The sequence below is a fragment of the Chiloscyllium plagiosum genome, unplaced genomic scaffold (assembly GCF_037043375.1).
Source record: "Chiloscyllium plagiosum isolate Xiang-an unplaced genomic scaffold, Cpla_swu_hap1 HiC_scaffold_23, whole genome shotgun sequence".
Taxonomy (NCBI): Eukaryota; Metazoa; Chordata; class Chondrichthyes; order Orectolobiformes; family Hemiscylliidae; genus Chiloscyllium; species Chiloscyllium plagiosum.
The window spans coordinates 40,432,941-40,446,518 of NW_028270161.1; the positions used below are offsets into that span (position 1 = coordinate 40,432,941).

Consider the following 13,578-nt stretch of genomic DNA (forward strand, 5'->3'; position numbering starts at 1 on the left):
CCCACTAAAGGTGTAAACAAAGATGTTTTGCCAATATTACCTTCCCTCTGCCAAATTGCCCTCGATGCTTTACCAGTATTGGTGACTATTGGGTTATGGCAATATTCCCTAACTGTCCTCACCTTGTCCAAAAACAGCAAACTGGTAAGGGGGCACCTGGCCTGGGAGACTTCGATATCTAGCCATATTGAATGAGGGTCCCCACAAACCCAATGTAGGTCAAAAGCGAGCTTAATTGGTCATTTTTAATGTCCGGAAGGTCTACCCCCCCAATCTGTGAGGCAACTGCAGTTTGGCTAATTTAATGAGGGGCCGTTTACAGTGCCAGATAAAGGAGCTGAACCAACTGTTCAGTCTCCTGAGTGTTTGTTTATTGAAAATCAGGGGGAGCATCCGTATAGGATATAGCAAACGAGGGAGAATATTCATCTTAATAAGCGCTATCTGACCCAACCACGAGACTGGAAGTGCTTCCCATCTTTGGAGATCTTGTTTAATTTTTTCAAATAATTGAGTAAAATTGGCTTTGAACAGCCAGTCCAGAACTGGAGTAATGAATATGCCCAAATACACAAAACCCCCCTGTGACCACCTAAATGGGAATCTATAGTCACTCTCAAGACCAACTCTTTCGCAAGACCACCCATAGGCACAGCCTCTGATTTAGCAAAATTAATCTTATACCCTGAAAAAGCGCCAAACGCATGAATGCATTGTATCAGGCAAGGCATTGAAACTGCTGGATTTGTCAAGAAAATTAGAACATCATCTGCATACAGCGAGATCTTATGTAATTTTGACCCCACTTCTGGAGCTGATATATTGAGATCCCCATGAATGACCTCTGCCAATGGTTCAATCAGCAACATAAAAAGTAATGGTGAAAGGGGACAGCCCTGCCGGCTGCCCCTAGAAATATTAAAATTGCTTGATCGTACCCCATTGGTAATGACCACTGCGAGAGGTACACTGTAGAGAACCTTTACCCATCTTATGAAAGCTTTGCCCAGACCAAACCGGTCTAGAGTATAGAAAAGGTTCGGCCACTCAACTCGGTCAAATGCCTTCTCTGCATCTAAAGAAATCACAATCCCTGTATTGACTGCTGTTGGCATGCTTGAGTTACGTTAAGCAGCCTCCTAACATTATTGGAGGATCTGCGACCCTTTATGAGGCCCGTCTGATCCTCTTTAATAATAGACGGTAACACAGTCTCCAGCCTTAACACAAGAGCCTTAGAGAGGATCTTAAAGTCCACATTTAAGTGTGAGATGGGCCTGTATGAAGCACAGTCTTCCGGATCCTTCCCTTTTTTAAGGATAAGTGAAATATTGGTCTCTCTCAGAGATGGTGGGAGACAAACATGACTGTATGAATCATTAAACATATTCGGCATCGGGCCTGACAGTATCCTTATAAATCCCTTATAGAATTCACTGGGAAGTCCGTCAGGACCGGGCGCCTTTCCACTCTGAAGCTGCCTCACAGCTTCCTGCATTTCTTGCTCTGATAATAGGGCATTGAGAAAGGACTGTTGTTCGGGAGTCACACCCGGGAGTTTCAGATCTCTAAAAAAGGATTCCATTTTGGCCTGCCCCTCCTCACAATTCTCAGACTGATATAACTTAGAGTAGAATCTCTGGAACGTCACATTAATCTTTTTAGAATCACACGTTAGGTTCCCAGACTCTTCCCTAATTGCTGTAATGGTTGTGGGGCACTTCTCTTTCTGGCAAGGTATGCTAAGTATTTGCTGAAAATGTGTTGCTGGAAAAGCGTAGCAGGTCAGGCAGCATCCAAGGAACAGGAGAATCGACGTTTCGGGCATAAGCCCTTCTTCAGGAATCCCGAAACGTCGATTCTCCTGTTCCTTGGATGCTGCCTGACCTGCTGCGCTTTTCCAGCAACACATTTTCAGCTCTGATCTCCAGCATCTGCAGTCCTCACTTTCTCCCCTATGCTAAGTATTTGTCTGGCTTGTCACCATGCTCGTATAACCTTTGCTTTGCAAAAGCCAGCTCCTTCTTTGCTGTCTGCGTGAGCACGGAATTTAGTGTAGACCGCAGTGCCGTAATCCTCTGTAGTTTGACCGAAGGTCTGTCAAAATAGGCCTTCTTAGCTGCCTTCAACCGTGCTTCAAGGAGACGTTGCTGCTCACCCTTCTGCCTCTTCCTACTGGTGGAATATGAAATAACTAACCCCCTGGCATTAACTTTGCCAGTTTCCCAGACAACAGATGAGCTATCAACCGAGCCTATGTTGATGTCTAGGAATGCCCGAAATACTCCACAAACTTACTGTCCATGAGAATAAAGGGGTCCATTCACCAGTACCTTGAATCCAGTGTAACATCCTTAATCTTAACCATGAGGTACACTGGAGCATGATCAGAGATGGCAATATTACCAATCATACAGGATGCCACCAGATTCAGGGTTATCGCACGGGTCAGAAAAAAATCAATCCTCGTGTGACATCTATGCAGATTGGAGAAAAACGTGAAATCCCTGCCTGTAGGGTGGAGACACCTCCAGACATCCACCAACCCTAATTCCCCACACAGACTCAATAACTGTTTAGTTTGTGCAGAGGGTATCGAGGGATCTTGAGGCAACCTGTCTGCTGTAGGGCCCATGAGGCAGTTAAAATCTCCCCCTATAATGATGTACTGAGACTTGAGACTTATCAGTTTAGAAAAAGCATCTACCAATAATTTAAGAGGATGAGCTGGGGGACAATAAACACTTAAAATACCATATTCTTCCCCATTTATCAAGGCTTTAAGAATTACAAACCTCCCGTATGTGTCTTTAACACATTCCAACAATTTAAATGAGAGATTTTTCCTCACCAATATAGCCACTCCCCTACTTCTGGTATTAAATTATGAAAGATAAACTCGGTCAAAGCCATTCTGCTGCAATTTCAGATGGTCCTTGTCATCCAAATGTGTCTCCTATAACAAAGCAATATCCACCTTCTCCTTTCTAAGACTCAAGAGTACCTTCTTCCTTTTAATTGGTGAGTGACTTCCCTTGATATTCCAGGTATACACCATTTAATCAAATCATTAGCCATAATCTTCTGCAATTATATTTAAATTCCAGAGAGGAGGAACCCGAACCACAAATTGCTGAGCCTTAGTGTCACATGGTCCACCAAATATAAAAACTACATTAACTAAAACCACTACATTTAACAAGCATACAAAATTATTAAAAATAAAAAACAACAAAAACCAGAAAACAAACCAACATCTCAAGCGCCAATCGCGCTGAGTAGGGGAACTCACCCCCGGCCCAGAGGGGGCAACTACCTGTCCCAAACTGCCATAAATAGGCATCTAACCATCTCAACCACCTTCACTTCTCCCAGCTCGAGCCGTATCGCAAGCACAAGCTAAAAAGAATAAACACCCATAGAATATCAATATGAATAAAAAAAAATTCCTTTATAAAAAAAGGGGGAAATAAATACCCCACCCATCCTTTGGTATGTCCTAACTTAGAAATTTAAAATGTACATCTTAACCACCGCCAGACATAGTTTGAACCAAATTATTATCAACAGGGGAAAAAAAGGGGGAAAAATAAAGCTCCAACCAGATTTCCTCCATTTCTTTTACAGAATGATAAATGCATACCCAAGCAACGATATTTATACATACTACAATTGTTTAAATTAGGTTAGTTTGTCCACAAAGTCTCTTCCTCTCCGATGTGTCAAAGAGATGCATGGATCCATCTAAGGTGATCCGAAGCGCTGCCGGGAGTACTGAATCCCAAGCTCCCTTGGTCTTCTCTTGACACCATCATACCACCGCCACTGAAAAATCCTGAAAAAACATGGTCTTAGACCCCTCGTAAATTAGGGCCTTTGGATCCTTCCCTGGAGTCTGGAAGCCTCCATGACTCTCTCCTGATGATGGAACTGCACCAGGAAAGGACGAGGGCATTGACCCAGATGCAATCTCGGTGCTGCGATCCGGTGAGTTCCCTCTATCTTCAATCCTCTCATGCCAGTCTCCAAGTCAAGGAATTTCGGAAGCCAATCTTCAAAAAATTCTGCAGGCCACTCACCTTCCTTACCAATGATCCAAATGTTTTTTCTCCTGCCCCTGTTTTCAAGATCATCCACTTGGTCATGCAAATTACGAACCTGTGTCTTCAGGGCTTGGATCTCATCCTTGAATGAACTGGCATCAGCTTTCACCACTGTGACCCTGTGCTCCACCTCATCCGTCCTCTTCTCTAGGTCTCCCAGCTGCTGCTCATGTTTCTGCAGCACGAGAGAGACTGGAGCCAGCTTTTCTTCAATCTGTTTCCCCAGCATCTCGCGAGATTTCAAGAGCTGGTTCATCAGGTCCTGGAGAATAATCGGCTCCGTGGCAGCTGCAGGCTGAGCTGCAGACCCGGCCTCAGATGCTCCTCCTCCCTTTTTAGGCATTTCTGGACAGCTGAAAATACAGGTAAGTCAATTTTTAAATGCTTCTTGGGGCTCCACAATCTTTCCAACGCCCCAAGAAATCCTGATGACCTAGGTTGGGTGGGTTAAAGGACCGTCCTGCTCCTGCTGCGATGCGAAGCTCTGCAGTGTGATCTTCTCAGATCGCCGCCATCTTAGATCCTCTCCAATGTCTTTCAACCATGACTGAATTCCAGTATTCACGGTGAAAGAGGATACTTTCCTAATCTGTTTTTCTTTTAAAAAAACCTCTTTGCAACGTAGAAAGAGTCTTTACCTGCAACATCAGGTAATGAGGGGATTGTTCTTTGACTGTGATTATCACAACATATCAACATTCAAACACAGGGTGGTATAAAAAGTAACTCCACAGAGGCCAGAATCCCGACACCAAGTCACCCTGTAATATGGAGAGTCCTGATCTAGCTTCCACAGAGCCAGCTCTCGGAGTGAACAGAACCTTGGATGCGCTTGTTTATATGTTAGCCAGGGCTCCCTGATTTAGTAGATTAACAACTACAATGAGGGAACTCATATTCTACAATGTTCACCTTGTTGACATGGTTACAATCACTACATTCCTCCCCCGCTGAATCCAAGGACTTGGCTGGTTCTTTTTTTTTCACTCTTCCTGGGGTCTTTTAGCCGCAGGTCAGGTTTTTCCAACTCTGCCTTGGATACGGGTGGCTTGTAATGCACAGTAGCTTGCCTCTTGCGACCAAAATGCTTCAGAAGAAATTCATTTTCATCTTCAGGCAGCAAAGGCATTCAGGCAACGACATCTGCCAGACCCATCTCAGATTCCAAGCTATCTTCAATGCTTAATGGAGGGGGAGAATCACGTGTTTCAGAACAGTCTGAAAGGCTGTTGAGGCGGCCATGTTTTGCTCCTGCACGGTTTGGGAGTTCTTAGCTATCATATAGTTCACATGCTTGTTCAGGACAGTCGCACCTACCCAAACTTTATATTTCACTGGACTTGACATGCCCAGCCATTTTGAGTTAGCATCCATAATGAATAAGGACATTAAGCCAATAAATGGGCCTGCATAGCTGATGTGCAACTGAGTTCAGAGTTTATCCAGCCATTCACATAAATGTGGCGGAGCTGCTGGTGGTAAATTTTTTCCTTGTTGGCATTCTGGCACTGCCCCACCAACACGGCTATGTCTCCATCCACTCCTGAGTGTTCATTTTGGAAATTGCTGAATGAGCCTGGTGGAGTTCAGCTAGTATCTGGCAGCAACCTTTGCTCAGGACAATCATTCTTGCTACCCTCATTCCTGATGAAGGGCTTTTGCCCGAACGTTGATTTTCCTGCTCTTCGGATGCTGCCTGACCTGCTGTGCTTTTCTAGCACCACTCTAATCTTGACTCTGATCTCCAGCATCTGCAGTCCTCATTTTCGCCCCATAATAATATGTCATTCTGTATTGTGATCTGATCTCTCCTGGTCCAAAAGGATTTTAATGCTAGTTGTGATGGTCCTTTAGTTTCCCCATCACCAGTTTCAGTTTTGTGAGCATGGATCTTTCTGCATCCAAAGTCTGATATTGTCAGCTGTGACTGGAAATGTATCCAGAATATTTAAAGCCATTATGGACAGCTCCAGTGTCAGTACCACCAATCGTGTATCTGCCAATGGGAGGTGGCTCAATGCATCCATATTTGCTACTTGACAGCCCAAATGGTGTTCCAACTTGTAATTGTACACATTTAGAATTAGAGCCCGTCGCTGAATTTGGCCTGAAGATTTGGGAGGTACTGCTGTGTCCTCAGGGAAAATCAAGCTCCTAAAGGCCAAAAATGCTGCAGGTCCACAAGCAGTCAGAAGAATTACTCATTGCTTTTTGTCTCCCTAATGTCATTTGCCTGGAAAGAATAATGTATTCTTTCCACATACTGGCCAATCTTCTATGAATCAAACTTCCTACGGCATGATGCCAGAAATACTTACCCTAACTCAAAGATGACTGTTGAGAGTTAATTCCTTCAGAGGCATGTTTTTCTGTTGTTACCACTGAAACAAATCCACAGCAGTCCCTATCCCATCACCAAGTCAGCCTTCATTTATGCATGGAGAGTCCTTGACACTGATCCAGCTTCCTCAGAGTCAACTCTCTCAGAGTGAACAAAACCTCTGACACTCCCTGACTTGACCAGATTAACAGCCCCAATCAGGGAGCACATTCTATGATGTCCATCTGGCTGACTTTGTCACAATTGCAACAGCATACACAAGCATTAAGACCCATTTGCACACCCCAATACCCCCAGTACAGTTGAAATTGGCTTTTTAACCACTGTCCTTTTGGTTTTAGAGGAAAAGCACAAACAATGTCTGCATTTTGGGACATAATAAACAGGATGTGGCTTGCTTTCGAACAGGGAGTTGTTAATCCCTTGTTACATTTGTAGAGATCACAGTCCCTTCCTTATGAAGATTCTTTGACATCTTTAGGTGCTATGTACAATCAATCTCTCTCTCTTGTGACTACCACATAATTTACATCCTCTGCCATTTTTGGCAGCATCATCTCTCTTTTTAATGAAAATTTTTTTTTGAATTAAGACTTAAAAGCATCCATTGTATTTTGGGGTTCTGGCACATAACACTTCTGCTTTACCTTTGTTGAATTCCCTGACCATCAACATCCTGGGTGTCACTATTGACCAGAAAGTTAATAGGACCAACTACATCAGTGTTGTAGCTCCAGGGTATGTCACAGTCTCAGAATTCAGCACTCATGACCTTATAACTCCCCAAAACCCTTCCATCACCATTCCATTCAGGATTATGATGAAATACTCTTCGCTTTCTTAGATAAGTGTAGCTCCAAAACCACTCAATAATACCTCAAAATAAAACAGTTCCCTTTCCTGATATATCATCTACCAGCTTAAACATTCACTTCCACCATCCCTAATGTTCTAGGGTTGTATTATGCACTATGTGCACCTTGCAATGCAGCAACATGCTCAGGCTTCTTTGATCCCATCTCTCAAACTCAACTTTGAAGGATAATTGCCACGACTGCATACTACTTCCAAATCACATACTACATTGCTTGGGCATATTGCAGGACCTTGATTATCACCATCTCAAAATTATAGAACTCACTTCCCAAAAGCATTCTGGTAGTACTTTCACCACGCATTCTTGCAGCAGTAATTCACCAACTTCTTGGGAGCAAGTAGAGATGGACAATTAATAATGGCCTTGTCAATGATACCCACATTCCAGGAAAAAATCAATAAAAACAATATCACAGGTTCTATCACCTCTGCATTAAACATTGGAATCACCATTGCTTTAATTGTCAGCTTCATTAGCAAAGAGTTAATAATTGAATACTGAAATCAAGACAATGCTCTACACATAATTTCTACTTCAAAAAGAGATTGCATTATTTGTTTCACTGTTCTGTACTGTATGGACATACAAATCACCATGCATTATCCAGGATGTATAAAGGGACCACATAATAAAGTTTACAATCAAGAAAAAGATGAATCACAAAGTTGTTTCAATCATAAAAACAGATCAATTTTCAGTTCAGGTAAGTGTCCTTTTTATTCAACATTAAAAATTACACCATTTACAAAAAATGATACAAGAATTTACAAAAAAAATCTTTAAGCTATTGAGGTATGAACATAGAATTGAGTCACAGGAGAATATCAATTGGAGGAAAATCCTGGAAACAGAATGAGTATGGTCAACACCACCATATCAAAAAAACTGATTGTTCATAATTCAAACGTTTTGTGGTCAATAGATTGCCAAAACTACTTAGTACTATTTTTGTTATGGGAATCAGATGAGATATAAATTGTTTCTCAAATGAAAGAATCTCTTTGCAGGACTTTTACTTCACCCAGTACCAGGTCAGATCTTGTCTCAACACCAGATTCACACTATATTCACTCTGTAACTGCATGACTTCACACAAATGTTACAGGTGTAATTCAAATACACCTAAGTGAACAGGTTATAACTAAAAATTAAATTTATTTCAAATTGACAATCTTTTCTTATATCTTCCTCTGAATTTGACCAATGTATCATTGAATAATGTCAGCAATATATCCCTGATTTTATTTTGTTTTGTTAGGGTGGGACAGGAGAGAGTTGGAATTGGGTGGTAGAGAGGGGCGAGGGCAAAGTGTTCTTTCAAAGAAAGCTTTTCGTGAATAGAAATCCCATTCAAACCATCTAACTTACTATTCTACATACTATTTTTTGGAATACTTCTTAAAACTACCCATTTCAGTACTTCACTTACAACATATTCCAAAGTCTATAAACACAAAGCAAAATTTATACAAAACTGTCAAAGGTGAGCTCCCTTAATAAAATAGTGAAACAAAGCTTCAATTGCAGATATTGTTCAGAATTATTCAATGAGGGTAGCTTCTATTACAACTCTAACAATACATTATAGATCTAAGTTGTGTTCGCAAATTGTTTTGTTTGGTAGGATCTTGCAATAATGGAATAAAACCCCCACCTGCATTGGTCATTTTCTACAACTTTGAAGAGATTATTTGACTAAAATAGAAGTTTAAAAATTGAGGTTTCAATGTGTCTTTACTGTTTAGAAAGGCAACCATGGAAAGCTGAATTTCAGTTGTTTATTAAAAATGTAAACTCCACCACAAAACTCATTTTTTGGAAAGTGCAAGTAATGTGATGCAATGGAAAATCTATTCATGTATTCCCATCTTCACTATCTCTTAGGTGCTCACCAAATAATTTTAATGCCTGTATTTGCACTCAACCTATGCACTTATTCATATGAAAACAATCCATAAATATTTGCTGCAAAAGGTGTAGTCAAAAATATACAACCTCTAAATGCTCATCTCATTTCTGCCATAGTTATATTGAGCTAAAGGCTGATTTGATCATTGAAACACATGCTCACAAAATGATAAATGAATCAACCAGTACAGATCAATTTCAAATCAGAACCAACCAAATGTTTCTCCAATCCAGGGCAAGACACTTTGGTTTGCTTACTTGGATAGATTTATTTTGAATCGCAACACAGCCTTGCTTTCTCAGAATTCTAACTCCCACAATAGAAACCTACATTCTACCTTGAAAATTTAGCACATGAATCATCAAGAAAACAAACAATATTTTTGAAGTGCACAAAAAGTACTTCAAAAATGCATGTATATACACATTTTTCCACGTTAATGCTTAATTTGGAATAGATAGCAGGTCCTTGCTAAATCACAATTTGTAATTAGATGGCACAAGCTGTCATAGTGACTACAACGTACATTTGTCCCACTCTTTTCGAATTTGATTGCAGTACAATGAGTTTTAAAATTGGAATTCTTGCTCACTCTCCTTGAACCTCTTCTAAATAGTCTTGGCCAAATTTCTTGCATTTGACCTCAACTCAAAGCAGTACGTCATCCCCCTCCCAAACAAATGTCATTTTTTTTCCCACAAATCATCCATGTCAACTCTAACCCAAATCAGCCACTGAAGGGTTCTCAGTGGGCATACCCATAAGGGTCGCTTGTGCTACTGTTTTCTGTTTGATAACACCGGGGAAAATGCATCTCCACCTTCAACTGATCTATGCTAATAAACATCTCCATTGGGAACTCAGGTTTTACAAGCTGAATTGAAACTAGCCAAATTCCTTTTGCTGCACAGTCTTGCAACCCAAAAAAAATCCAATCTGACTATTGAACCCCAAGACTCCAACGTCATCGCTCAATTCATGAAATTGCTTGCTGCAAAGGGCTGCATTGTGACGGCTTGAGATCCACAGTCACTACTCTACTGACAACTTTCATGTCTACTAGAGGATCAATGTTCTGCATTGGCTTTTGTTTGCTCTTGCAGTCCAAAACAAGTCATCTGATTAGCAGTTGAACTGTTGAAGTTAAACTGGATAGTGCAGTCTCATCCTGGAACCAGACCTCATCAGCTTTGTCTTTCTTGAAGCCTCGAGTTTGCATCATGAGCAAAAATGTGAGAATGGTGGGATACCACAAAATATTCTCAACTCATGTGAGCACAATTTGTAAATCTAGTGATCTATGAGCTGCAAGCTCCAGCAATTTGTAATTTATAGATGAACATTTGAAATAGCAACAGGAAACAGAGACAAAGAAAACGGTGTAGCTGAATGTCGCAATCGGATCCTCATTGCTAAAATGCTGCAACTTCTCACCAGTCCTGCTCTTTTGCGATATTTCAACTTTAATTGCATTCAAAGCTCTGTAAACTCAATATATCCTTGAATCACTATTTATTCTACGAGCTTGCCAAATTGGTTTGCACGTACACAACACCAATCACAGAGAAAGGAGGTAGTGAGCTGGAACACAGAAAAGGTGAAAAAAGTTAACAAGTAAATAATAAACATAGGGTGCGAGAGAAAATGCAAAGGCAGTTAAAAATAATTTAAAACGTTTCCCTGAAGCTTACAGTTGTTGAATTCATAAACATGATAAGTCAATAAAGGTTCGAAAAACCAATTTCCATCCCGTTTCCATATTCTTCAATTATTTATTTATGGACATTGTTTTAAAAAAGTGTCCCATCAACCGAAACCTCATCACGGCACTCTCACAGGTCTCAACCTGATCACGGGAGACAAGTTTACTTTAAGAATTTTTTGAGCCCTCTGACGTGCCTTGGAAACACTTTCATCTGAAGATGAATCTTCAACTTTTATGGTTGGGAAGGCGAATGGGCGAGAGGCAGTGGTTTTGCTGGACAAGCTGCCTCGCAAAACCCGGCTGACGACCTGGGAAGGTGAGGTCTTTGTCAGGCAGCTTTTGCGTTTCTTAGTGACGGGCTCCCCCGCATTCCTTTGTCTCCCTCGCCGACTCCTGGGCGCCCTCTCGGCGCTGGGCTTGACTTCAGCCATGGGCTTCGCTTCGGGCACCGTGGAGCGGCACGAAGAATACCCGTACACGTCCTTGCTGCGGAGGATGACCGGGGTGAAGCCTTCCTCCCTCATGCTGCACAGGAAGTCCCACAGCTCAATCTCCGAGTTGTGAAAGTCGCTGCACTTGGGCATGAAGATCTTGAGCGCATCCTCCAGTGCCTTTGTTCCCGCGAACACCATCTGCGATCTGGAGTAGACCACCCGCTCCTCGCCAGCGAATACCGCCATGGCCAGTCTTTGCTCGCACACTCTTTCCCAATTCCTCCCAACGACAGAGCAAACAGGGGAGTTTGCCAAGGGGTAATTGGGGTGGGCGGGAGGGGTCAGCTTTCTCCCACCCCGCCTACACACATAGCCCCAACCTCAGCATTGCCAGCAGCAACAAAAAGAGCCCCACTCACAATTTTCCCAAGATATGCCTGGGAAAGGAGAAACGGCCCCATCCGCCGCCCCTTTATAAACAGGAGCCCTTCCAGTACGTCAGCCCAGTGACTCCACCCAGCCCCCGATCAACAAAAACAAGGAGGCCAGGCAGTCACAGCGCCTTTGAACAGGAGGACAAGTCAGTCAGCAAGCTTGTCTTCAACACTGGCTGAGGGGGCCAGCGAGGCAGGCAAACACATGGATCAAGCTTCACCAATAGAAAAAAAAACGGAAGTATTCAGCTCAGGATCATCTAGAGGCGGACGGGGTAGAAACATAAGCTACTCCGTCAGTCGACGTTTCGGGGTCTCGAGAGTCAAATGCTTTCTTTCTAATGCTGGAGCTGGGGTTCTTTCCCGAGTATAATATACTAAAACCAAGAATATATTTAAGCTTGTGTAATTGTCATTGATGGCAACATGAAGGAACTGCTGAGAGTTGGATTCTGATCAAACAAAACTCATCCCAATCATATGGTGAACCAGACTTGGCAGGTTTAATCTGTTCTATGGTGCTTCACACCGTATTTGACACTTCAACCGTCGTGTTTTAAACCCTTTCAATTTAACCAATGGGATTTCCGGGTGATAAAACAGCAACTTTTTTTTCGTAGTGCATCGTGGAACGCCGCACGAAAAAGACAAGAATTGTAATGCATTAAATGCATATTCATCAGAAATTGTCTAATTTTTTTCAATGAATACCCGATTTATAATTTAGTCTAATTAATTATCCATTTATTCTGTAAATAGTTTACAACAGTCTGTCCTCCATCCTGCTCACTCATTTGGAATGAACATATGCCAAAATTTTTGTTTGCACGAATTTGTGTCACTCATTTTGCTTCAAAATGTATCTGCTTTGGTTCTGCTGTTAACATTTGAATCTAGACCGAAGACAAAATAAAACCTGGATACTGGAAATCTTAAATAAATACAAATTGTTGAAAATGCTCAGGACACGCAGCAACTGTGAATAGAGAAATAGAAATAATGTTTTAGGTCAATACCCTTTAATCAGCCCCGTTTCTCTTTCCACGGAGTTAGGTTGGGCTGCCAATCCAACTGTGTACTTCCATCAACTTGTTTTCATTTCTGTTTTGTTGTGGCTTATTTAAAGTAATTGAACATGGCTCCATAAGATTAAATGGATTTCCAATGAAACTAACAGGAAGCTATTTTCTTATTTTGATCAACGTTCTCACGCCTAATGGTTTTCTGATCTTGACATCTGCATGTGAGTTATTCCTTCAGTTTTCAAATTTTCCCCTTTTGCTTTGTCAATGAATAATGAGACCACAATATATTGTCTTCACTGACCTCCCAAAGTATTCAGTTATGTAATGAGAAGCGATCGATCTGAGCTGCTGAAGAAACCTGTCTGCCCAGTAAAGCAGTGATGAAGAGGGATTTGTTCCGACACTGATACCATCGGGCCAGCTTTGACAGGGCCACATTGGAGCCCGTCGAGATCTACAACGAGTCAAACAGGAATGTATTCTGGCACTGACATTTGCATATTCTCTTTGCTGATGTCATGTGCCTTTAGTTCATTCACTGAGCGTGGCTACATACATGAGAGAACTGATAGAAAGAAAATAAGCCTTGCCTATGTCAGATCCAAGAGAAAAAATGCCCCAAGTCCTCAGCAGAGAGTTGTTCTATGCTGTAAGGTGTTTGATTAGACCATAAGCATAAAAAAATTGTCATTCTTGTATCATTCAGGATTGATGATAAGATGCTAGTCCTGTTGATAATTTGACATTTCT

General features: G+C 41.7%; 1 protein-coding gene across 1 annotated transcript; it reads right to left on the minus strand.

Annotated features, from left to right (window-relative positions):
- Positions 1–8,012: 8,012 nt before the first annotated feature.
- Positions 8,013–12,111, minus strand: LOC122561675 (coiled-coil domain-containing protein 71L-like). The gene is made up of 2 exons (XM_087999553.1): positions 10,922–12,111; positions 8,013–10,811 (listed from the first exon to the last, which is right to left on the minus strand). Exon 1 carries the CDS (start codon positions 11,613–11,615, stop codon positions 11,052–11,054), a length of 564 nt encoding a protein of 187 aa, XP_087855679.1. The 5' UTR covers positions 11,616–12,111; the 3' UTR covers positions 8,013–10,811; positions 10,922–11,051.
- Between the last annotated feature and the right edge of the window lie 1,467 nt (positions 12,112–13,578).